The sequence below is a fragment of the Triturus cristatus genome, chromosome 10 (assembly GCF_964204655.1).
Source record: "Triturus cristatus chromosome 10, aTriCri1.1, whole genome shotgun sequence".
Classification (NCBI taxonomy): Eukaryota; Metazoa; Chordata; class Amphibia; order Caudata; family Salamandridae; genus Triturus; species Triturus cristatus.
The window spans coordinates 319,088,046-319,115,452 of record NC_140593.1 but is presented as its reverse complement, the minus strand read 5'-3'; the positions used below and the strand labels follow the sequence as shown (position 1 = coordinate 319,115,452).

Sequence of the window (27,407 nt, the reverse complement as noted above, 5' to 3'; positions counted from 1 at the left end):
TGAGCACTAATAACAGGAAGCACAGTCGTTCAATGCAAAGGTTTCACCATGTAGGTTTTGCATACAGTCTTAAAATCCGGCTTCAAAAAAACTCGATAAGTAACTGAACAGCACAGACGGCTGTTTGTTAAGAACAAAAAGGCGCGTGGGGCTAACAGGGGTGCCTGTCATGCTGCCTGTACAGGAGCTTGAGCACGAGTCCTGCGCCGGCATAAAGCTGGCCATGTCACTGGTGGGAGGAAATAGGCTGCATTCTGTAAGTAAGGGGGAGTGGGGTGGTAGGTAGCATTGTCATTCATATTGCATGTGCTGTTGTGGCATTTTGTGACATCATGGCTTCCACTTGGAACTAACCTGTCTAAGGTTCTGGCAGTGACAGTTTTGTCAGTTGCTGCCAGGGCTTTGACCAGACAGGACATATGCAATTGTGGGCATTCTTCTGATGAAATAAAGCTTAACCTTACCCACTATATTCGCGTTGACTGATCCCTTAGCACAATTGGCAACGACCAGGATCCTGAGTGCCAACAGAATTGATGACACCCATTGTATTGGCGCCTTTTCTGCTGTATGCTCTCCGCTTCGAGCTGGTGGCTTGAGCTGGATCCTGTGGTTTGCACTGATGATCTTGTTGGTCATCACAAGTGAGGACGGGACTACGGAGAAAAGTACTTGGCTTCCCTGGGCGGTTCCTGCCTTGTTTTGCTGCACTTCTGGGCGATCGCTCCTGTTGCATGCCTCCCTCTTGGGCACACCAGTGGGGTCGAGCTTTTGAGCAAAACAAGCTCCACCTAAGGTTCTGGCAGCGACAGTGTTGTCAGTTGCTGCTAGGACCTTGACCAGACACAACATATGTAGTTGTGGTTTTTCTTTTGATGAAATAAGCCTGAACATTATCCTGTACCTTCGTATTGCGTAATCCCTTACCATAAAGGCCCCGGGAAATGAACAGCCCAGTAAGTGGAGCTCAGTGCTCTGAATCTCTCCACATGAAACTCACCTGTGGGAGGGAGTAAGCAGCATCGAAGCTACATTAAGTAACACCTCTACGTGAGCTTGACCTAAAAAACAGACTGCACATAGGGACTGCATGGCATGCGCATCGCTGCTTGTGCCTGAAACAATACTCCATGGAAGTGACCTTCTCAGAAAGGTGGGACATGCACCCACCATTAGCCATTTGCAGGCTACGATTTTTAAATAACACACAGAAAAGCCAATCCAAAGCATGAGAGGAGCCAGACCCCACAAAGTGCAGACAACAGATTACCTAACTGCGCAAGGGCTATATAGGCTCGACCTAAAAAGGAAGCCCCACTGCTTACTGCTTACACAGCGAAACCCTGGAGAGAAGTGTGTTGTCTGTTTGAAAAATAACAACCTAGGCAATTCTTATGGATAACAGTTGTAAATCTTTTCTATCTCATAGTCAGAACAGTGTAAGCAGTGAAACGAAAAAATAAAAATTGTAATTCTTTTTTAATTATAAGTTTTGAATACATTCACAATTAAAAACAAATTTATTATATACATAGTAAAAAATCATGACAAATAATAAAATAGATTGTGGGTTACACAAGGATGAAGAATAAACAAATATGGTGGCACAACTGTATGTTATTCGACGCGCGTTTCGGCGTAGTTAACGCCTTCGTCAGGAGAAATAAGGCCACAATTCCTGTAATGTAAAAACAAATATAAAAATTCTAAATCATATTTCGTCACTGCCAATATATTTGCTACAATTTCTTTTAATGTTGAGTATAACATATCTCAAGTCTGACTAAATAATTTGATTTACTAAACATATGGTATGCCTTCGATCACAAGGTTATAATTGTGACTTTGTTATAACAATACTGAGTTCGATCACAAAAAGAAGAGAACAATATCTAAGACATCACTCGCTTCCAGATACAATAGAAAAAAACAGTATATTACATCATTTAACATTGTAGCTTATTGCTACTTGGTGGTAATTTTTACGGAAAGGAGGAGAAGCAAGAGGATATAGAGCAGATAGTTGTGTTCTCCATTAATTTAAAACAGAAGATAATTCATTGCATGTCTACCTGTGCTTCAAGGTTCAAAGGAGGGTTTCCAGGGATTTGGGTAGGTTATTTTTCTTGTGGGTAAATACCTATTAATGTAGAACATATGATTAGCTGTTTTTATTAGTAGCCAGTTTATTTACTCTAGTGCAACTCAAGTTGATTAATACCTTAGTTGATGTTTATTCATTCAAGTATAATTGGTGTTGGGAAGGGATGGCTATTCTTTTATGTTCTGCATTCCGATAAATCCATAAAAATAGCACAACCTAAGATGATAGGAGTATAGAGAATATGTAACTTGCTGATATTTGAAAGGGAATGAAACAGCACAGCTGGGTTACTAGTTAGTGCCGTTGTTACATTACCTTATTTAGTAGCAGTACGGCATATAGATGACCGTTCTTTAATACTTCAATGCCAACAGTGCATATATGTGTTAAAATCTAGGAAAATAAGAGCACGAATATATTCAGATGACTGTTATAAATATTTTTGAATCAGATTAGAAGGTTTAGTTTATGGTTTGATGTGGTTGCCGCATTACCTGGTATATAATAAGTTCTTGTAGGTGCCGAGTCTTGATAAAAATGGTTGATATATAAAACAGTGGAGGCGTCGCAGGTATGATATAACCTAGGGGTTGAAGGTAACGTAAATGGAGTTATACAATGTGTGGGAAAAAGATGTAAAGGTCAGAATAATTACTGTGTTATTGGTACAGAAAAATGTATATGCTCCTAATAGTCTGCCAAACGCAAAAGAATATCGCTTTATGGGTGATATTTGAATCGACTGTTTGAATCCGATTCATGTATGCGCGAACGATATCGTTATTGTGTTGTTTAAACATGCATCGTTTGATGGTGGTTAGCAGGGCTTAGTCGTGTCGCATCTAAGCAGGTTTACTTTAGTGTAAGAGGGTGCCTAAATAGTGGGCCGTGTCGTTTCTAGTGATACTCTACAATTCTTTGTTAGTATATTGCATGAGGACGCTGTCTCATTCTGTTTACGCGCAAAGCGGGTGATGGACGATTATATAGGAAAGGTGTAATCTTATGCTTAAATCTAAAATATTAACAGTATCAAGCTTGCTCTTAGTAGCTCGATCACGTAATCTATTATTACGTTTTTAAGGTGAACTAAGTAGCGGGCAGGCTTACCTTTGTATTAGACGCGTTATCGTTGTCGACCGGGCTCTGAGGATAATGGTTGAAACAATGTATCAATGTATCCCGTCTATATATTGGTATATGTCTTTGTGAGTGGTGCCTTCTGATTGGTGCAAATCTAGAGCTTAACGTGTGAAAATTACGTAGCTCTAATGCCGATAGACTACGTTTACGGCGTGTTAAAGCGAACAGCCTATCAGAGCAGCGTATAGCTTTTCGAATCGTGTACTAACGCGATGTGAAAAAAAGAGGCGCGTAGCGGAATTCATTAACGCGTGGTGATCTCTCCTATGTTTTAAATCGTACTTTTATCATCTAGATCGTAGTTAAAGAAGTATGTGTGTAGCTGGCAAACGGTTACAGCCCCCATATTATACGATGGAGTATATCATGTATCACATTAGTGACATAATGAGAGGCCTATCTTTGTTTTTACCATTAGTTGAGCAAGGAATTATAAACTTCTGGTGTTGTGATACACTGTAATTATAGTGGTGAATTAGTTGATACAGCACAAATTTAGATTACAAGGGAAGTTCTACAGAGCGAGTTTGGAAGAAAAACTTTATTGTCCATTATATTATTTTTGAGGGAGGGAATTTCTCAGAGTTTTTTCTGGTTTATGCAGGATTTCCTAATGGAGAGAGTGTATCACTACTAGGATCAGGGGTGAATGCATATTGTATTGGGATGGTTAGCAGAATAAAGGATACTTTAAATAATTGCATTTTCCCACGGTAATTCATTGTTGAGACCATTTTTAAAGGTATTTAATGAAAAATCCAGAAGACTTCCCGTTTCTTGCGGATTTTAGTTCCATATGTTTCATCTGGTATATTGATTTTCTCTAAGATACGCCAGCGGATGTCATCTGGTTTGTGTTGAAGTTCTAAAAAGTGTTTTACCAGAGGGGCTGTCAGTTTTTTAGTTTTTATAGCTGAGCGATGTTCAGATATTCTTGTTTGTATTGCTCTTGATGTTTCTCCCACGTAGCCTAATTGGCACGGGCAGAGAATCAGATACACTACGTTTTGTGTTTTGCAGTTCCACATCTGTGTTGCCTGAATTGTAAAACCATTATGTGTTAGTGTCTCACCTGGATTGATGAGATCACAGGATTTACAATTAGTACATTTAAATGTTCCTTTAATGGGGCGTTGCCCATCAATGGATTTCTGTATGTACTGTGGTTTGGTGTTGCCATCTTCAAATTTAGAATGTACTAAGATGTCTTTCAGATTTTTATTCCTGCGATGGGCATATAGAGGTTTTTCTAATTTGGTGGTATTAGTGGAGCTGCAATTCAAAATATGCCAATTTTTGTTGATAATGTATTTTACTTTAGCATTCAAAGTTGAATGCCTTGTTATACATACCAATTGTTTTTGTTCTTGCATTTTCTCTTTTCACAATAGGCAGTCTCTGTCGTAGAATCTAGCTCTTTTATATGATTCTCTTATGAGGCGATGGGGGTAGCCTCTTTCTAGAAATTTGGTTTTCATGATGGTGGCTTGTTTGTCAAAGTCTGAAAGGTTAGAGCAATTCCGTCTGACTCTTAGGAATTGGGAAAAAGGAATGCTTTGTTTTTGGCTGCGGGGGTGATAGCTTTGGAAATGTAGTAAGGTGTTTCTTGCAGTAGGTTTGATATGGAGATCTACTTCTAGTAGTCCTAATCGGTTAATGATGTTGATATCTAAAAATTCAACTTGAGTATTGCTGCTGTTACTCGTGAATTTTAGGTGGGGGTCTGTTAGGTTAAGCCATTGGATGAATTCAGGGAGCGTATCGTCCCCACCAGTCCAGATAAAAAAGATGTCATCAATATATCTGGACCAGTGGGTCACAGATTCGAAAAAAGGGGCTACTTCATTGTAAATAAATTTGGATTCCCATCTTGCCATGTAAATATTGGCTATTGATGGGGCTACAGATGCTCCCATACTAACGCCTTTGGTTTGGCGAAAAAGGTGATGTCCAAATGAAAAAATATTTTCTGTGAGTACGATTTGTAGGCACTCTTTAATGAATGGTTTAGAGCAAGGTATTTTAAATGCATCTATAAACCAGTCAGTAGCCTCTATTGCTTCTTGTTGTGGAATGTTACTGTATAGCGACTCGATGTCGAGGGTCACTAATACATCATGGTTACTGTTGAAGGTTAAACGTTGAACTCTGTTGATTATGTCCCTTGTATCTTGCACATAAGATGTGATTTGAGAGATGTAGGGTCTTAACTGGTAATCTACAAATTTAGATAGAGGTTCTGTGACTGTGCCGATAGTGGAGACTATCGGTCTATATGGGGGTTATTAAGGCTTTTATGGATTTTTGGTACTCCATATATACATGCCGTTTTGTTTTTTGAGGAGTTGAGGTAATCATATTCTTTGGTTGTAATATGTTTTTCATCTAGGGCATGGGTTGTTAAAGTTAATATTCTTTTTTCAATCTCAAAGATGGGGTTGGTTTGTATTTTTGAGTAGAAGGTGTTGTCTTGTAGCATATTGAGCATCTTATTTTTATAGTCGTCAGTGTTTAAGACGACGATTCCGCCACCTTTATCGCAGCATTTTATTGTTAAGTGCTTATTTTCTATTAGACTTTTCATTGCTGTGAATTCTTGTTTATTTAGATTATAGGATGGTTTGGGAATGAATTTTAGATCTTGCTCAAGTTGTTTGAGGACCGTGTTTTCAAAAATTGATACCTCTGGTCCTAGTTGCTCTAATGTAGGGGTGAATGTGGACGGTAGTCTTAATTTACTCATATTGGGGTCTGAATCTATAGTCTGGTCATTGTTCGCGAAGAACTTGCTAAGTCTAATTTTTCGAAAGAATGAAAAGGTGTCTTGGAAAAGTTCAAATGTATTAGCCGATGTGTGGGGAACAAAGGAGAGGCCTTTGGATAGAAGGTCTATGGCGGGAGGTTCTAATTGGTGAGATGACAAATTAAAGATGGGAATTACATTCCGCTTTTCCAGTATTGCCTGTTTCTTGTCTCTAATAGGTGTTGGGGATCTGGTTTAAAGTATCCTTTATTCTGCTAACCATCCCAATACAATATGCATTCACCCCTGATCCTAGTAGTGATACACTCTCTCCATTAGGAAATCCTGCATAAACCAGAAAAAACTCTGAGAAATTCCCTCCCTCAAAAATAATATAATGAACAATAAAGTTTTTCTTCCAAACTCGCTCTGTAGAACTTCCCTTGTAATCTAAATTTGTGCTGTATCAACTAATTCACCACTATAATTACAGTGTATCACAACACCAGAAGTTTATAATTCCTTGCTCAACTAATGGTAAAAACAAAGATAGGCCTCTCATTATGTCACTAATGTGATACATGATATACTCCATCGTATAATATGGGGGCTGTAACCGTTTGCCAGCTACACACATACTTCTTTAACTACGATCTAGATGATAAAAGTACGATTTAAAACATAGGAGAGATCACCACGCGTTAATGAATTCCGCTACGCGCCTCTTTTTTTCACATCGCGTTAGTACACGATTCGAAAAGCTATACGCTGCTCTGATAGGCTGTTCGCTTTAACACGCCGTAAACGTAGCCTATCGGCATTAGAGCTACGTAATTTTCACACGTTAAGCTCTAGATTTGCACCAATCAGAAGGCACCACTCACAAAGACATATACCAATATATAGACGGGATACATTGATACATTGTTTCAACCATTATCCTCAGAGCCCGGTCGACAACGATAACGCGTCTAATACAAAGGTAAGCCTGCCCGCTACTTAGTTCACCTTAAAAACTTAATAATAGATTACGTGATCGAGCTACTAAGAGCAAGCTTGATACTGTTAATATTTTTTTTTTTTTTTTTTTTTTTGGAAAAAGTTTTTATTGAACAATAATTCGGTTACAAGTATGGGCCTACAACCACCCGGGCCGGCCGCTAGGTACATAAGGAAATATACACATATCAAAGCTGCAATCCGTTCCCAGGGCACTGCCCCGCAGTGGCTCAAGATAGTCCTCGAGGAACAGCAAGCGTCAGTCCAACAATAACAGAAACAAAAAGAAAAACAATAAAAACAAAAGGCGAGTTACGAGGGATACCAGTGCGGTTCAGGCTGCCCCCGGGAGACTCCAGTCAGAACATTTGAGCAATCCGCTAAAGAGAGGAGTACCGGGAGGCCGGGGACGGAGGGGGGGGGGGAGGGGGTCAAGGGAGATGAACGTCCATATGTGGTTGTTACAAAAAGCGCCAGGAGCCGTCAAGGGTCAGGGGGACATGGCGATATCAGTGTCTACCAGGGGGGGCGTACAGATGCCTCCGCGATACGCATTCCATTGACCCCAAATTCTACCCCATGCCCCCGGCTTGCCACGGGCCACATACACTGTCTTCTCCCGAAACATACACCAGTCCATATTCTCCTTCCATACAGACACGGTGGGCGGCCGTTGAGCGCCCCAATGTTGCGCTATATCCCTCTTGGCAATCATGTTCCCTAGGGCCGCCCACCGAGTCTGAGCCGCGTTGTAGTCATTGGGCTCCCACACATTCAGGACACAGCGACGCACCTCCGGCAGCAGCACAACCCCGGTGACCTGTCCCATAACCGTGTGGACCCGGCGCCAGTAGTCCGCCACCTCGCGACACTCCCAAAGGATATGAAGAAAGGTGGCGCTGAGCCCGCAGCCTCGTTTACAGAGTCCGTCGTCGGAGAATCCCATCGCGACCAAGCGCGGACCCGTAACATACACCCGGTGGAGAATCTTGAGCTGTACCAACCGGAGACGAGCCGGAATGGCAACCTCCTTGGGGGACGACAGTGCAGACTGCCAGTCTTCGTCGTCCAATTCAACCCCATCCCCAGTCCAAGCCTCCCGAAGGCGCACCAGGAGATCCGCCCGGTGATTAATCAATTTTTTATAAATTAAAGAAATAGTACTATCAGGGACATGTCCGTCAAGTACGCGGTCCTCGAGGGGCGAGGAAACAGGGATCTTGGTCCCCTCCCCGAAGACCGAGAGCAGGGCGTGTCGAACCTGGGCGTAGCGGAAGAACTCCCTGTCGGTCAGCTCGTATTCGGCCTGGAGCACCGCGAAAGTCTTGACCGCGCCCTTGTGCCACAGGTCCCCCACTTTGCTGATACCAATCGTGTCCCACTGGTCAAACCCCTTGGTGGTCCACAAGCTGCCCAGGCGGTCGGAGGCAAACAAGGGAGTAGCACATGTCATTCGCTCACTCCAGCCCGTGGCCGCAGTGGCAGCCCTCCAGGTCCGCACAGCAATCTTAGTAGGACCCGTAAGGGTCCGGTCAGCCAGGCGGGAATAAAGTGCCCTGTTGTAGTTCCCGCCGGGAAGCAGGAACTTGTCCATCTCATACGCCGGATTCAAGCCGGGCGCATACGTGGCGTGGTTAATGGCAGATAGCTGCGAGGCCCAATAGTACCTGCGAATGTCAGGAAGCGCGATGCCCCCGTCATACCAGGGGAGAGTGAGCTTGGCAAGAGCAATACGCGCCCGGCCGTTCCACACCAGTCTCCTCTGCAGGCTCTCCACCTCCCGAAAGTAGGCCACTGGGATAACGTCAAAGGAGTTCTGGAGTGCATAGAGGAACCTGGGAAGGGACATCATTTTAAACAGCGCGGCCCGACCCAGCGGGGACAGGGGCAGCCTGCACCACCGGGCCGTGTCCTCCCGCAGCCGCCGAAGTGGACGCAGAAGATTCTGCTCGTAGCGAGCCACCGGGTCCAGCGAAACGTATATCCCCAGGTACTTAAAGCCGCTCAGAGATATTTGAATCGGGAGCCGAGGCGGCAGGAGAGGAGGACCACCAGCGATGGGATAAACGCAGGATTTAGACCAATTGATCGTGAGACCCGAATTGTTCCCAAAGGAGGTCAGAACGTCAAAAAGGACGTTGAGTGACTGCCGCGGTGAGGTGAGGTACAGGAGAATGTCGTCCGCATACAGCGAGACCCGATCTTCAAAGCCCGGGCCCCACCGGATCCCTCTAAGCGAGGGCTCCCAACGGAGCCAGGCAGCGAGTGGCTCCAGGGCGAGAGCAAAAAGCAACGGGGACAACGGGCACCCCTGCCTCGTGCCCCTGCCAAGGGCAAAGGGCCGAGAGACCCGCCCATTCACCACCACTTGAGCCATGGGTCCCGTGTAAAGGAGCCTCACCCAGCCAATAAATCCCTCTCCAAAGCCGAATTTATCCAAGACGGCCCAGAGGAATGGCCACTCAATAGTGTCAAATGCCATCGTGGCATCCAAAGAAACCAGCACGGCCGGTTCGGAGAGAAACTCCGCCCTGGCGAGGACCCCGTGCAGACGCCGCAAGTTAAGAGCGGTGTTGCGGTGCGGGATAAAGCCGCATTGGTCCGGATGAATAAGGTCGCACACTACACTCAACAATCGATTGGCCAGGACTTTCGCCAGGATTTTAGGCTCCGCATTGAGCAGTGAAATAGGCCGGTAGGAGGTACAGCGGTCACGAGGCTTGCCCTCCTTGGGAATAACGACTATAGTGGCCAAGCGCTGGTCGGCAGGAAGGGAACCCGCCGCAAGAGAGTCGCGGAACATGCGGCCGAGGAAGGGCGCAAGCTTATCAGGACGCAATTTGTATAGTTCAATGGGCAGACCGTTAGGACCCATAGCCTTGCCCGAGCGAAGGGAACGAATCGCGGTCGCTATTTCATCCGCCGATAAGGGGGCGTCCAACCGCTCCCGGTCCTCAACGGACAGGCCGGGCAGAGCAATATCTCTCAGTAGGAGGCGAGAGTCATCCTCGTCCCTGTCAGTCACCGGGGAGTACACCGCCCGGAGGTGATCAGCGAAGCATTCCACAATCTCATCCGGCTCAGTCACACACACACCATCCGTAGCACGCAACTCGGGGACCACACGATTCACTCTCTCTTTTTTGTCCAGCCACGCAATCAACTTACCCGCCTTGTCCCCCGCGTCATACAATCGGCCCTGCCGCTCCCTATACATAGTTTTGGCCGCGTCAGTGACCAGGGACCTATATTCGAACTGTTTCAGGCTAAGGGCATGTAGTCCGTCCTGAGTAACATTCGCCTCCAGGGCCGACTCCAGCCCCGAGATGTCAGTCTCCAGCTTTACCACCGCCTCGCTCCTAACCTTCTTGGCCACCACTATCTGGGCGAGGGCGTGTCCGCGTAGCACAGTTTTAAAGGCTTCCCAAAGGGACAACGCAGACGACACCGACCCCTCGTTTTCACTGAAGTATTGGTCCATGGCCTTAACCAGGCTGTCCCGAGTCACAGGGTCCCGCAGGTACCAGGGGTTAATGGGAGCTATCCGACCTGCGGACCGCGACCCGGTGTCAAAGAGAAGCCACAGCGGAGAATGGTCGGAGATACCACGCGCCAGGTGTCTGACCTCTCGAATCCGACCAGTCTGCGCCGCGGGCATGAGAAAGTAGTCTAACCTGGAGAGACTCCCATGCGCCCCCGAATGAAAGGTGAACTGGCACTGGGTCGGATGCAATAGTCTCCAACTATCCACCAAGCCGAAGGTCTCCAACATCCCACCCAGCCATGACTGGGCAGCGGGGAGGGTCCTAGGTGGGTGACGATCCAGTTCACCCGAAACCACAGAATTAAAGTCCCCGCCCATGAGCAGGAGGCCGTCCGGAAGGTCAAGCAGCATTCGACCCAAGTCAGTGAAGGTGGAGTTCTGGAGGCCCGGGGGGACGTAGACTGAAACCAGGGTAAGGGGCTGCCCCTCCCACCTCCCAGTCAAACACACATAGCGCCCCCTGTCATCAGAGACTATCCTCGTGATCTCCACCGGAAGGGAGGTTCGCAGGAGAATGCCCACCCCCCTGGAGCCAGTTGTGAAACCAGAATGGGCTACGAGGCGGTATCCCCCCCTGTTCATCGCATGGCAGACATTGCCGACCAAATGCGTCTCCTGGAGAAACACCACATCAGGAGTCAAACGACGCAAATATTGCAGTACAACACCCCGCTTAATACGGTCCCCCAACCCATTGACGTTCCATGACATAATCCTCAACCCGTCTCCCCCCATCCCATCCAATAGCTCAAGAGGCCCCCAGCCCGCAGCACCGCTCCCAAATATGGATAAAAATCAATACCTCGCCCTGTAAACAAAAAACACACAACTAAACAACCCCTCTTCCCCCCCAACCCCACCCCAAGTCCAACGCCCCCCACCCTGCACCCCTGCGGGCCAAAGACCCCCCCCAACTTGCAGTGTGCCTGTCGCCCCATTAACCCCATTCTACAAAAAGACCCCGGAGGAGGAAAGGGACCCGTACCCGCCCGCACCCCTCACGGGTCCTGGTAAAGCACAGTATGCAAAAGAAGTAAGACCCAACTGTACAGTGCCAAGCCGCAGAAAGTAAGGACCAAAGGTCAGTCTAAGGGGACCCGTCACCTGCGGTGCCCCCAGAGGGCCCGGGCCGGCCACCCCCGTCCGGCAGCGAGTCCAGCCAGTTACTTGCGGCCACAGGAGAGTCAAAAAAGGCTGTCCGCTCTCCATGCTCCACTCGAAGTTTCGCCGGGTAGATCATTGAGTACTTCAGGCCTAGCTCGCGGAGACGGCGCTTCACCCCTTGGAATCCCATCCGCTGTTTCTGGACCAGTTGCGTGAAGTCCGGATAAAAGTTGATGGTCGAGTTCTCGTAGCGGACCGGGCCACGGGTCCGTGAAGCCTGCAGAATAGCATCGCGGTCCCTGTAGTGGAACAGTTTAGCCACGATAGGCCTCGGGGGGGCCCCCGGCCGCGGCCGGCCGCCCGGAACTCGATGGGCCCGCTCCACAGCGAAGAATTTGCTTAGGCCAACCGGGGACAGCTGTTGCAGGATAAGTTCCTCGACCACGAGGTCCACCGGGCGGCTGTCGGAGGACTCCGGTACCCCAATGATGCGGATATTGTTGCGTCGGGCCCGTCCCTCGAAGTCCTCAAGCCGCCGGGCCATATGGTCGTTGACCACTCTAATGTCCCCAAGCGCGGCCCGCAGATCCGACACCTCCGCACCCAGGGTGGAGGTCCGTGCATCAAGGGCCTGGACCTTCTCGTTGGTTTTAGAGAGGTCGGCCCGAATCAAGGTGACGTCGATCGCGACAGTGTCGATCTTACGGGCCAGGGCCTCATATTGCGTCGCGATAGTTTCCCTGATGCCCTCGATGGCGCCCATAATGTCCTGCAGGGAAGGTTCCGCAGCGACCGTCGTGCCTCCCCCTGCAGCATCCGGGGAGAGGCCAGCAGCGCCAGGGGACCTCCTGCCCTGGGTATAGCGGTCCATGTTGTTGCTCTGGACCGCTCCCCCGCGCAGTGAAGCCTTGGTCTTGCGCCCCTCCGGACCCCCTTTGCCCGCCATATGAGCACAGTCACTTAATGGGACCTCCGATCAAGGGGTGCGCGGGTGCCAGCGAAAGGACCACAAACCGTCGGTGTAGGGGCCGGAGGCGTCAGACCCGCCAGTAGCAGATGAAAGCAAACCTCGGGCAGAGGCCCAGGAGGCACCTCGCCACCTTGAGCACGCACGCCAGCTGATCTCCTGAAGGCCAAAACCGAAACCGAAAGTGCTGAATCGGTAACTGGCACCGCGCTGAGGCCGCTGTTGTTCAATTGCAGCCCGGCCCCACGGGTCACCTTCACCCCGGCCACCTCCGTCGGGTGGGTCCCAAAAGTTCCGGCGACAATAACTCAGGAGTCCCAGGTCCGATTAGAGTTTTGAAAAGAGATATATGATCAGCTGGTCTTCATCTCCCAGATTCCATACACCAAATCAGGATAGTCTCAGGATATATTCCGAGGAGCAGAAAGGGTCCGGGGAGCCCTGTGCTCACGCGACCATCTTGGATGCGCGCTAAGCTCCTCCCCACTGTTAATATTTTAGATTTAAGCATAAGTTTACACCTTTCCTATATAATCGTCCATCACCCGCTTTGCGCGTAAACAGAATGAGACAGCGTCCTCATGCAATATACTAACAAAGAATTGTAGAGTATCACTAGAAACGACACGGCCCGCTATTTAGGCGCCCTCTTACACTAAAGTAAACCTGCTTAGATGCGACACGACTAAGCCCTGCTAACCACCATCAAACGATGCATGTTTAAACAACACAATAACATTATCGTTCGCGCATACATGAATCGGATTCAAACAGTCGATTCAAATATCACCCATAAAGCGATATTCTTTTGCGTTTGGCAGACTATTAGGAGCATATACATTTTTCTGTACCAATAACACAGTAATTATTCTGACCTTTACATCTTTTTCCCACACATTGTATAACTCCATTTACGTTACCTTCAACCCCTAGGTTATATCATACCTGCGACGCCTCCACTGTTTTATATATCAACCATTTTTATCAAGACTCTGCACCTACAAGAACTTATTATATACCAGGTAATGCGGCAACCACATCAAACCATAAACTAAACCTTCTAATCTGATTCAAAAATATTTATAACAGTCATCTGAATATACTCGTGCTCTTATTTTCCTAGATTTTAACACATATATGCACTGTTGGCATTGAAGTATTAAAGAACGGTCATCTATATGCCGTACTGCTACTAAATAAGGTAATGTAACAACGGCACTAACTAGTAACCCAGCTGTGCTGTTTCATTCCCTTTCAAATATCAGCAAGTTACATATTCTCTATACTCCTATCATCTTAGGTTGTGCTATTTTTATGGATTTATCGGAATGCAGAACATAAAAGAATAGCCATCCCTTCCCAACACCAATTATACTTGAATGAATAAACATCAACTAAGGTATTAATCAACTTGAGTTGCACTAGAGTAAATAAACTGGCTACTAATAAAAACAGCTAATCATATGTTCTACATTAATAGGTATTTACCCACAAGAAAAATAACCTACCCAAATCCCTGGAAACCCTCCTTTGAACCTTGAAGCACAGGTAGACATGCAATGAATTATCTTCTGTTTTAAATTAATGGAGAATACAACTATCTGCTCTATATCCTCTTGCTTCTCCTCCTTTCCGTAAAAATTACCACCAAGTAGCAATAAGCTACAATGTTAAATGATGTAATATACTGTTTTTTTCTATTGTATCTGGAAGCGAGTGATGTCTTAGATATTGTTCTCTTCTTTTTGTGATCGAACTCAGTATTGTTATAACAAAGTCACAATTATAACCTTGTGATCGAAGGCCTACCATATGTTTAGTAAATCAAATTATTTAGTCAGACTTGAGATATGTTATACTCAACATTAAAAGAAATTGTAGCAAATATATTGGCAGTGACGAAATATGATTTAGAATTTTTATATTTGTTTTTACATTACAGGAATTGTGGCCTTATTTCTCCTGACGAAGGCGTTAACTACGCCGAAACGCGCGTCGAATAACATACAGTTGTGCCACCATATTTGTTTATTCTTCATCCTTGTGTAACCCACAATCTATTTTATTATTTGTCATGATTTTTTACTATGTATATAATAAATTTGTTTTTAATTGTGAATGTATTCAAAACTTATAATTAAAAAAGAATTACAATTTTTATTTTTTCGTTTCACTGCTTACACTGTTCTGACTATGAGATAGAAAAGATTTACAACTGTTATCCATAAGAATTGCCTAGGTTGTTATTTTTCAAACATATATTACCCTGTCCTAGGAATCTTCAGGGGGTCCTTTTTATTCGCATAAGAGAAGTGTGTTGTCAACATAACACGCAGTTCAGTGCGCATCTCCGGTGCTAAAATGCAGAAGCGTGTCTGTAGGCGTGATGACACAGTGACGCTGAGTACTATGGTTACCTGGTAGCAACACTGGCTTCGCAATGTGACACCAGCAAAAGGGCGTCAGCATTACCATAGCGTTGTTGATCAGTATGGCAACTTCGTTAGAGCAATGCTGTGTACAAGCCAAGCAGCAGAGCCATCGCGCTGAGTTTCTCGTTGAGTGATAAAATTGCCAGAAACGCCCCAAAAAACATAGCAACACCACACAGGGTCAAAAATCCTTGCGGAAAGAACAGTAAATATCCTCTTGCAAAGTCCACAAATTTGAATATGCAGAACAATTAAAATATAGAAAACAGTTCTTGGATCCAATGAGGACGATATCACTCCTGTGCTGCCTCAAATATAGCAGATACGTCTTCATAACTCATCACTATTTGTTGAATTCCAACACTGGTCTTTATATAAAAGTTTGTTTATTTGTGGCAGAACAGTACAACAAGACTGAGCACAAACAAGTACTCTGGAAACTGCCTACGACACACAAAGCCTATGTATATGTAACACCTCTGCCAACTCAAGACCCAAATTCAAACATATAGCAAATACGGAAGAAAAATGAGTGCACTTAGCTGTCAACCGTCACAACAATAGAACAAGCATTTGCAATGCAATAGGTCTCACATTTACGCGACTTTAAGCTATTGGCATTGTAAATGACAATGCCTTTTATTTATGTTATAAAAACAAAAATAAAAGGCATTGTTATTTACGATGCCAATAGCTCAAACTTGAGTAAATGCGAGACATATTGCATTGCAAATGCTTGTTTTTATTCTGAACACATTGAGCAAGGATTCTCCTTCCGTTACTATTCAGGAATATGTTGCTCTTGCAATGTATGTTATGGAGCAGGATAATTCAGTGACCCGCAGCACGTGGCACTGCCCACGAGAGTGGTTTGTAGATTTTGTTATTTCCCCGAAATATACCTCTATAGGTCTACAATGGGTGTTTCAAGAAAGTGTTGTATGAACATGTGGACTTGGGTCAACCCATTGTGTACACCAGTGTTTCTGTATTATGACTGTCGCATAAAATTAAGATGAATATGTTTGCTTTATAACGTTGAGTCTCGTTTGAGGCCTAATTTAAGATCGACAAGGATTTTGCTTTTATGTGTTGGAATATAAAAATTGCCATCCCCCCTCACCCGCGTTGGCACTTTCATGACGATGTGACAAGGAAGCTGGAAACTTTTTTTTTCAACACCATTGCTACCGCTTCCGGAGGCTGCGCAATTAATTTGAGTGCACTGTAAAGCTGAGCCACCATTGCAGTGCCAGGAAATGATGCATTACGTCTGTGACAGATCGCGAGGAGCGTGGTTAATTATGTAACCAGATCATGGCAGCAGGCTGCTGAAACTGAGGGGTACAAAGTAAAAGCCCATGTATAAAGTTTAAAACGGGGGTGGGGGGGTCTCTTACCCTGTACGTCCAAGGTGAGCTTCTTCCAGATGTGAGCACATTTCTGGCAAGTGTCCGCACCAGGATGCATAGAACTCGGCAAAGCAGGCGCTGCTGAAGTTGAGCAAGTGAGAGCGGGCTGAGTCGGAGCCAAGATGACCAGCGGGTCTTCCCAGGAGTACATGCCGGCCCAGCCGGGGGCCCACAGGACCCAGAGGAGCCACAGCACACGCATCTTGGGCATCATTCGGAGAGAAGACATGGAGAAGGTGAACCGTGGGCTGAAACGCCGGAGGGAGTGAAAGCGAAAGCACGCCATGCGCGCGTTTAGGGAGACGAGTATGCGTGCACTGGCTGAGGGCGGCTGATGCATGTGTGTGTGTTTTTTGGCGCAGTTACTGCATGCAGCTGGCTTGCATGGATGGAAGGGGGACAGGAGATGTGCACATCTCGTGTGTCTGTACGTGCGTGTTCACGGGCGCGTTCACATTTGCAGTCTGTCCTGCCCATGCACATCTCCTACCTCCCTTCCAAAGCAAGTCGGTAACAATAGATCTCGCTAGCGACAGCTTCATGCTGCGTCGCTAGGCGAGACCTAAAAAATGAGTTGCAGCTCTTTCTTTCACAGGCACGAGAACTGCTTCCATTCAGATCCTCTATGAAAAGAACTGGGAATCTGAATGATGGTGTATTTATAGGACCCGGTTACAAAAATGGCTGCCAGGTGAAAGATCTTGTGGTATTTAGCTCCTAATGCTAAAAAAAATCGGAGTGTAGGCCTTGATAATTTCGAGATTGGACTACAGTGTTGTGCTATATCTGGAGACCACAAAGTCTCGACTAAAATGAGTACAGACTGTGCAGGATGTGGCGGCCTGTCTTCTATGTCATATCTCCATAATGAATCAGCTTTTCAATATCTCAGAAAGTTACATTGGCTCCCAATCATGCAACGCATCAAGGCACTGTGCTACATCTTCAAAGCTCTCTGCAAGACGGGTCCTACATATATGCTCTTATACATTTGCATGTCCCTAAGTGAGAACTTCGATCAGGCAATTCTAATCTTGCATAAATACCCAGATCTAAGGGTTAGACAAGGTGGCTGTTCCTTTGCTTACCTAGGCCCTAAGCTATGGAACAATCTGTCAAAGTAAGAATATGTTACTTACCTTTGGTAATGCCTTATCTGGTAGAGACAGGATCTAGTCACAGATTCATTACATTTGATTTATCCCCAGGCGCCAGATTGGAGCAGGAAAACTTTCTACAGCAGTACCTCTGTGAGATGGTAGAGGGCGTCGAGCGACTACATAGCGATGTCATCAGAGTCTACATAGGCCCTCCCCATAAGTGCTGATGTCGGTTACTTGCGTGACCACTTTCCGTGCTAAAACGTGGGGCCACTTACGGAAAATACTAGGAAACAGTGTACCCAAAAAGAAAGTTCATTTTGTAAAACGTTTGGTATACTATTTTTGTTTTTTTGTAAAAAATAAAAGGCACAATTATGCCAGAAGGGATCTGGGAAAGGAAAGGACAACCCAGTTTGCAGAGCGGGGTGGAGGGCGGGTCTGTAAGGAATCTGTGGCTAGTTTCTGTCTCAACCAGATAAGGCGTTACCGAAGGTAAGTAACTTATTCATCCGATAGAGACATCTAGACACTGATTCTTTACGGTGGACGGTCCATGAACTGGTCCATCAAAGATCCCCGACTAGGACTAGCCAGCCTTTATAAGAGAGAGAGAGAGAGTGACCAACTGTCGGAAAGGTAGGTGAGGGAGAGACGCCCCACCAGATCAAACATAAAAAAGATGTGAAAAGACACCAAAGGCAGAAAATAAGAAAGAGTTAGAAGATCACTTCAGATAATCAGAACACCATAGAGCATTCCCAGTGGTAAATGGACAATTAGTGGACGGGCCTGAAGAACAAGGATAATGGCAAATAACACATAGCCCAAGCTCCTTGCCATCGACATAAGTGTTGCAAAAAGGACCACCCAAAGCCTTAATAAAGCATGACAAACAACAACAAGGACGGCCATAGACCATCCACGGCCATAGGAAACAATCACAGAAAAAAGCGAGCCCTCTAGGACCATACAGTGGAGAACCATAGAGGAGAAAGATGTTCAATTGCAAAGCAACAAACAAGTGAAGGCACTGTGGGACATGAGGAGAAACGCAGCAATATAATCAAAAACAAGCTCCCTCCTAGAAAGGTAGCATGACATGACTATCTACAGAGACACAGATAAAAAAAAGGATGACTACAGACATAACAGAATACTATTTACGGATATATATGTATAATATGTAAAATCCATAGAAATGCACCATATTCACTGTATAATACAAGACGGGTACATAGAAACATGCACAACAGTGGAAATTGGCCGAAATGTGATTGCGGTGGGCCAGCAACAGCAATATGGTATCGCATAAAAGAACATATGAAGTGGAAGATATCACATACCCCAGAAAAGAAAAGCAATCAGACATAAAACAACACTACTGACTGACTGAATGGCGATAATCAGGCGTCTGAGAGATGACTGAAATGGAAAACAGCAGGTGAAAAACAACCTGCTAGAATAGACCAATGATGACCACTGGGACTGTAAAGGAACAAGTTGAACAAACGCCAACAAAGGGGAGGCTTATTCAGACGACCAGTCACCATCTTAGCAGAAAAAATATAGGAGACAGAAAAAAAGGGAGGGGGACTGATTGAAGCCTAAGAAGCGGAGGTCCACAACTAACCGATCAGTATAAGAACTGGAGTAACAGGCAGAGTGGTAGCGCACAGAGCATAACAAGTGCTAAGGCCACAAAAGAAATGTATTCATAGGAGACAGGACTCATTAAGGGTCAGAAGATATAGGTGAAGCACAGCCAGAAACCCATAGTATACCATGACTAGGGAGGAGAAAGAACCTCATCTCTTCCAGCAGAAGAGAAGGGAGAAAAAGAGAGAAAGTTCCACAAGCAAAAAGAAATCTCCAGCATCCACGGGATAACCTGTGTCAAGCCAACAATTCCTCCGACATCAAAAGTGAGGTTCTCCGCGTCACCCAAGAGCGTTATTTACCCACTCATGAGTCCAAGGGATAATGAACCCCCAAGGAGTTGTAACTGTATCCTCGCTCACGAGAAGAGAAGGAAAGGCCCAGAAGAATCCAAAAGGAGTACCAAAACCTCTGTATGAACCAACCCAGGAGAGGGTGATCAAGGAACACATGCTTGAGATGAACAACCAGTTAAGTAACTAAATGTTGGGCTTAGCACAGGAAGCGTCATGGAAATGTTCCAAACAAAGCACAAAAACATTGACCAAAATGACAAGCAATAACAGCTTTGCATTGAGCAGAAGCAGAGCAAAAACAGACCACGCAGTGGCATAGGAAAGAAAGTCGGCAGAGTAAACCACCCAGAACAAGAAACAAACAAGGTACAACCACAAAGAACCTCGAGAGAAAGAGAAATGACAAGAGTCCTTTGTACCTGTGCATAATGGGAACTAGCACAAAAAGGCACTAGGAAAGAAGGAAAGAAGGAAAGAAAGAAAGAAAGAAAGAAAGAAAGAAAGAAAGAAAGAAAGAAAGAAAGAAAGAAAGAAAGAAAGAAAGAAAGAAAGAAAGAAAGAAAGAAAGAAAGAAAGAAAGAAAGAAAGATATAGAAAGAAAGAAATAAAGAATATCGCCTAGGTCAGGAGTTGGCAATGTACCCTAGGTAAAGAAGTATGCCCTCGTTTCTTGCACCAGAGACAGTGGAAGGAAAAGAGGAAGGAGAAACCCCATGCACCATCCTACGAAGCACACAATGTGACATCCCCTATAAGGGGTATCAAAGGCCAGAAACATATGGAGGAATTCTCGTAGGGCATACTGACAAAGTACCCTGAAAGGCAGGGAAGAAGGAAAGAGTGCATCTGCACGAGACAAGCAGAATACCTCAATGGAACATTGATAGAAAAAAACTAAAGAATACCTTGCATCAACAGGCATGGAAGCCAGCAGGACCATAAAACAAAATCTGCCCCAATAACAGGGACCATAATTAGTCATTGACAGGTCAGGAAGTTCTTTAGCAAAAATACCTGCAGGACGCAGGAGCACATCACTGGGTGCCACTCATAGTTGATGTGAAAGAAAAAGTCAATGGTACTGTTCCAAAAGCGGCTCACATGTAAAAGAAAAACCAGGCGACCAGACCCCGTACAAGCTTAGTACAGGGGAAAAAGAGGAACGGACGGTATAGCAAGCAGGGATTACGATTTTGCTCCACCAAGACTATCCCGAAAACAGTGTGAAGTTGTGTCAGTTTGAGCGCCAAACAGATGTTGTCCTTCAAAAGGAGTGGTCACCAAGGAGAACAGCCACTGAAAATCCAAAGGTGTATAGCCAGGCACACTGGCGAAGAGCTACTGAATAACCCATGACTCGCCTGACCGAATCTGTGGTCTCCACACCACAGCGAATCAGCAATTTAGCCACCTGATGGTCATCCTGAAGCAGCTGAGTAAGAGTGTTCTGGGTGTCATCAGGGTCGGAGGGGAGAAGGCGCAAGACTGAATCCCACAACACTTGAGAAAAACAGCCTTCAGCACAAGCTGTGTTAAGGGACTGCAAAGCGGAACTGGTGGCAGAAAAGATATATCGACCAAGAGCATCAAGACTTTTAGACTCCCTGTCTGGAGGGACATCAGGCAAGGTGCCAATGTCAGGGGAGGCTGTAGCAGCCTGAACCACAAAGCTGTGCGGAGTAGGCTGTCAGAAGAGGCAGATTGAGTCTCCATGGGCAGGGCGGTGTCTATGAGCTATAGACCGGTCCACGGAGGCCAATGAAACAGGGTTAGCCCAAGAGCCCAATGTAATATCAAAGAGGGCTTCACTGAAGGGGAGCACAGTCTCAGCCCCCATCTGGCCCTGATGAAGTACCCCAATTAGAGGATGAATGGACACCTCTAGAGAAGGGAGCTGTAGCTCCAGAACCACAGCAACCCTCTGCAGAAGCTCAGCAAAAGTAAATCTAGCCACAGGAGTGCATGCTAAGAGGAGAAAACAAGTCTGAGGATGGGGAAGAGTCAAGGCCACTAGCCTCTTGTCAGACACCCAATGAAACTCCGGAGGAGGCTAAGTAGTGTTACTTATGTCATCACAGACATCTCCAAAATACTTGTCTCCCGAGGGAAAATAGCAGGGGGCTCCTCTGAAGGTGGAGGAAGGTAGCCTGAAAAGAACTGTTCTGCCGATGCCGCACCAGATGAAGAGGCAACACCTCAGCATCAGGAAGGAAAGCCAAAGTAGCGGCGATCGGAGCTGTCGACATCAGAGCCGGTGGATCCAACACTGGCATCACAGGTGGGAACTCCGACGGGTTGTGCACTGGAGCTGATATCAATTCGATCACAGAATCAGAGGGCCTCACTGATGCCAAGGGAGGTACCTCCAGCATAAAGTCAGTCAAGGCTACTTTAGCCTCCTTGGGCCAGAGTCGTGCACCAGAAGGAGGCGGAGAGCCAAAAATATCATGAAGGGAGAGATGATATTCCCTCATGTGATCAAGAATAGAAGCTAAATACATGAACCGCAGCCTTCGGAGTCACGGTGCACACCTAGACACCACATGCAAACAGAATGAGGGTGCAGGGCTGACATCGTCATCCACTGCGGTCAATCAGAAAAAAGCCCACTGTGTCATTGACAAATGTCGAGATAAGCAAAAAATGGGCAGAAGTACTGCTGTCCGGATCTGGCAGAAGCACGGAAAGGAAGAAACTGACGTCAGCTCATCAAGGGAAGGCTTATATGGACTCTGTCGATGTCACATCCAGAGGACGACATCGCTACGGAGTCACTCGATGACCTCTACTGATTCGCAGAGGTACTGCTATAGAAAGTTTTCCATATCCAGTCTGGTGCCTGGGGATAACTCAAAGGTAAGGAATCTGCGGCTAAATGTCTCTATTAGATCTGCATTTTTGCAACTCATATGTTTTGCTCTGGAAACTACTTAGGACCTGGTTATTCTGAGCTCTTGTTGGGTTTTCTGGTCATTGTTCTACTAGAGCTGGGAAACCACTGTGGGGTAGCCATGCGCTCTATTAATTCCATTTGAGTGATTGATTTTCTGTTCTTAAGAGACCTACCAAAACTTGGAACTTGAAAGCTTTAGCGCGTAAGGATGAGGTTGTTATTTTCTTACATCTCAGGGTAAGGTGAAGATGCGCCAGCTTGAGATTGAGCCCAAGAATAAAATTGGTAAGGAAAATAATCTAAATTCAAACAAAGGTATACATAAGCATTTCAATGTTTAAAGTAATTATGGTTCTCTTTCATGAATGCTCTCCTTTTCATAACCCTCTCTGCCTCAAAAGTCTCCAAGAGATGCGCCTCAAAGGTCTAATCTCCTGGGCAATTACTGATACCATAATTCTTGAATGCCAGATTCTAAAATGTTTGATTTCCTGTTTCCTACCTTGTTTACTGCTTTGAATATTTATATTTTAGCATATCCTCTAAACCATTATTGGACACCTTAAGACATGAATACATCTTTCATATTCCACATACAAAATAGAAAGATCCACCATTGAGATTCAATGTGATTGTGTGGATAGTACTTATCGATGGACATTTAAATGGGAACTGTTTGAATCTGGATTTAATATTTAAGTACCATGGGCAAAAAAGGAAAGGAAGCATCGTTAATGGGTACCCTCATACTCGACACTTTATGATACGCATGCATTTACTGAATCATTATCATCTACTGTGAATTAACGAATGATGATTGTCCACTTGGGCTTGATGCATAACATATTTGACCAATAAAGTAAGGATTAATAACCTATTGGAGCTTTACCACATAACTGTGAATCAAATCACAGGCTGCTTAATATGTTTACAACAACATATTCATTTTCTGATTTAACAAGGTTCAGTGCCTTGAGGAGATATATACCTTCAAGTTACGACAATGTGAAATTAAGAATAGTAAATATATACTTACCTATATGTATTTACACTCATGATATTTTGGTGCTCCATATTTAGGCAACAAAACTTTGTCACCTCAATATTTTACATTTTGTTCTGATATACAACCCAAACAGACTGAAAAGCCGATGTAGTGCAAATGTTCAGTAACGCAAAAGCTGAACAAAGCTTTAGAGTTTAACTTTCCTAAGACATGTACACTTAACCTGTGATAGACTTCCTTTACAAAATAAAATTTTTTGTCCCAGGCATTCTTTCATCAAGCAAAGAGAAATGTCCAAAACAATGGTTTGGAAAGTATTCCGGTCTGTATATTTTGATGTTTGAATAGGCAAGGGAGCAGAGTATATTGGCACAGGTTTTTCTATAAAATAAAATAATGACAGTACCTGTTGATTCTTTCATTGTCTGATGGCATATCCACTTTAGGGTTGAATTGGTAATTAAGTAGTTCTGTACCAAAGAGGTCATACTCCAGGTAAGATCCCAGTTTAGCAAATTCAAGTAGCTTCTGCTCATCAAATATTGTTCTAAAAGGATAAACAAAAAGTTAGACATTTGAAATATCAATCTTGAAGTAGACTTTACTTTATTGCTCATCAGTGTGGCAGAGTTTTTACCTGTGGCACAATGATGGGAGAAAACTTGCTCTATCTTGCGCCTTTTGTGAGAATATTTCCGCAAAGTATGTTTCTGTCATTGGAGGAGCTACCTTGAGGAAAAAAACCAGGGCAACTTTTTTTAACTGTGGTGGATAATGTAATTCCCATCAACATATGTTGGCCGAGGAATGTGCTTTTAAATTGGGGGTACAATGTCAGTTCATCAGGAGCATGAAGACCTACACTAATTCAGCAATACAATATAATGGCCTCATTGTAAGGCCCCCTAACATATGGAGTCTTTTTCCTTGCATGTTATGGACACTCTGTACTCAACTGTGAAAGACTGGCATCATTTTCATAGTGGTCTTTCATTATGGCATTACTATGAACCATAGTTTTGACCAGGTCATTTTAGATTCATGGACTAATTCAATCCAAATGTTCAAACCAGCACCATACTTCAGGTGTCAAGAACTAGAAAGGTGCCATGGGACATATTTGTGACATAGCAGCCGGCCCAGCATGCTTTTAAAATAGGCTCCCTAGCCCGTGGTTCACCTGGAAATGCCAGAGTGGTGGAATGGTCAGTACGGCCCTGTTCAGATTGGGTGTCCATTGTGCCTGCATTTCTGGCGGCATTGCAAGATGTACACAATAGTGGTGCATCATGAGGTGCTTATGGGAATCTGACTCTTTTCAAGTGGAGTTACCATTAATACACTCCTGTACATTTGAGGTATATTCCACAATGGAAGGAAAGATTGGTGTAGCAAAACCGCTTTTCTGGATGGTCACCCCAGATTTGTAGCCTTTTTCTGCCAAGCCATGTCTTCCCTGGACCGGAAACAAGCTTCCTAGGACTGGTTTCTGGCATTTCAGCCGTCTTCAGCCAGGCTTGCTTGAATCCAGTGGCAAAGTGAGCAAGGGACTCACGTCTGAGCATACCCTGCCAACTTATGGCGAACAAAGCAAAAACCAAAGGAAATGATGGACAGAGTGTTGAACATTGCAAGCACTCACCCCCAGTCAACTGATCTGGGTTTAATCCATCACCGTTCTTTAGCCCACTCTGCCACCCCAGTTCAGACATGGCCATATGCAAATCAGTCTGACCCTGTGTCTCATGGGAACAGTCCAGCCCGAACTGCCAAGCCATGTCTTCCCTGGACCGGAAACAAGCTTCCTAGGACCGGTTTCTGGCATTTCAGCCGTCTTCAGCCAGGCTTGCTTGAATCCAGTGGCAAAGTGAGCAAGGGACTCACGTCTGAGCATACCCTGCCAACTTATGGCGAACAAAGCAAAAACCAAAGGAAATGATGGACGGAGTGTTGAACATTGCAAGCACTCACCCCCAGTCAACTGATCTGGGTTTAATCCATCACCGTTCTTTAGCCCACTCTGCCACCCCAGTTCAGACATGGCCATATGAAAATCAGTCTGACCCTGTGTCTCATGGGAACAGTCCAGCCCGAACTGCCAAGCCATGTCTTCCCTGGACCGGAAACAAGCTTCCTAGGACCGGTTTCTGGCATTTCAGCCGTCTTCAGCCAGGCTTGCTTGAATCCAGTGGCAAAGTGAGCAAGGGACTCACGTCTGAGCATACCCTGCCAACTTATGGCAAACAAAGCAAAAACCAAAGGAAATGATGGACGGAGTGTTGAACATTGCAAGCACTCACCCCCAGTCAACTGATCTGGGTTTAATCCATCACCGTTCTTTAGCCCACTCTGGCACCCCAGTTCAGACATGGCCATATGCAAATCAGTCAGACCCTGTGCCTCATGGGAACAGTCATGCCCGAACTGCCAAGCCATGTCTTCCCTGGACCGGAAACAAGCTTCCTAGGACCGGTTTCTGGCATTTCAGCCGTCTTCAGCCAGGCTTGCTTGAATCCAGTGGCAAAGTGAGCAAGGGACTCACGTCTGAGCATACCCTGCCAACTTATGGCGAACAAAGCAAAAACCAAAGGAAATGATGGACGGAGCAAGCTACGAAATTCATTTTATTTATTTAATTGTTTACTGACCTGTAATTATCCATATTCCGGTTTTTAGAACCCCCCACCCTGCCCCTCCCCCGCCCCGCCTTACCGCCCCATGGAACTCCCTCCACGGGCCGCAGCTGCCTTCAGGCCAGCAAAGTGTAACATACAAGTGTCTGCACTGATTGCCAGCACGATGGACTTTGGTAATGTTCTGTATTCTGGGCTTTCTTCAATTTTGTTAAAGAAACTGCAAGTAGTCCAATATAATATGGCTAGGTTAGCTACTATATCAGCTAATATGCTCTTGCAAAATCTTGGTTCATGCATTATAATGTCTTTTGTTTAGCGCCAGTGTACCCTGAGCGATACTGTGCCCTGTTCATAAAGTGATCTTTGGTCATGCCCCTTACATTTTTTTAAAAACATCTTTACTATGCATTCTAGGTGTACATCTTTATTTTGTTCTGAGAATTTGCTCTTGCTTTGGGTGTCCAAAGCTGGAGGAATGGGCTGGACTTTATTGTGTTAGCTCCCAAGTTCTAGAATTTCCTAACTCCCCACTTGAGACAAATTTCTAATTTGTTTGCCTTACACAAGATGTTAAAAACAGAGCTGTTCTAAAATATCTAAGGTCTGCTAATGTTACACTCCTGATTCCTATGACCCAGCGACCCGAGGGGTGACTTCTGCAATTATTCAAAAGTCAATAGAAAATCATCTCTATTGTCAAATGTTAACCTGAAAACCTTTCATAAATGATGCCCTCCTAGGCATGTGTTAGACAGCCCTGCTACAAATCATTTTCCTCTTTCCTTCTTCTAACAACAGGTAAAATACTTGTTGAGAAATTGGTGGGTCTTAGTTATCATTAACCCATTCATCTAGTAAGAATTCTTACTTTTCTCAACTTTCTATAAAACCGTACAAAGTGTCTCACACTTTAAATAGGAACATGTTTTACCTCTCAGGTGATCTTTGTCATGGGGATTTCGTGTTGTAGTTTGAGTATTTCAGATTGATTTAGTTGGTAATGGGATGGAGTTAGTCTATAGTTGATGGATTTTTTCATTAATTTATTTCTACAGTGCACACACACCGGGTCGCTTCATCATGCCGGTATGCTCAAAATGTGCAACTACACAGTCTGGGATGTTCTGTATTTTATTTGAGCTGGAGTGATCAATTGTCATCAGTGCACTGTGGGACTCATTTTTGAACATATAAAAAATGAATGCACTCTTTTGCTTGCTTTTCTTGTTGCTGCTGTTTAGGGATCCTCAATGTCTGCCATGTGCGTGGCAAGGAAGTTTTAAGCTAAAGGGAAGGAGAAACTGAATGTTGGGAACCACTGGCCACCTAGGTAGAACACGGTCTTTAATGGCAATATTGTTTAGTTGCA

The 27,407-nt window shown here is 45.1% G+C and overlaps 1 protein-coding gene across 1 annotated transcript in view; it reads right to left on the bottom strand.

Annotated features, from left to right (window-relative positions):
* Positions 1-27,407, bottom strand: part of PTER (phosphotriesterase related) — a 267,947-nt gene that overhangs the window by 21,447 nt on the left and 219,093 nt on the right. Inside the window, exon 4 of the mRNA XM_085631463.1 lies at positions 23,809-23,949. Coding sequence (XP_085487589.1) covers positions 23,809-23,949 — 141 coding nt within the window. The remainder of the gene's footprint in view (positions 1-23,808; positions 23,950-27,407) is intronic.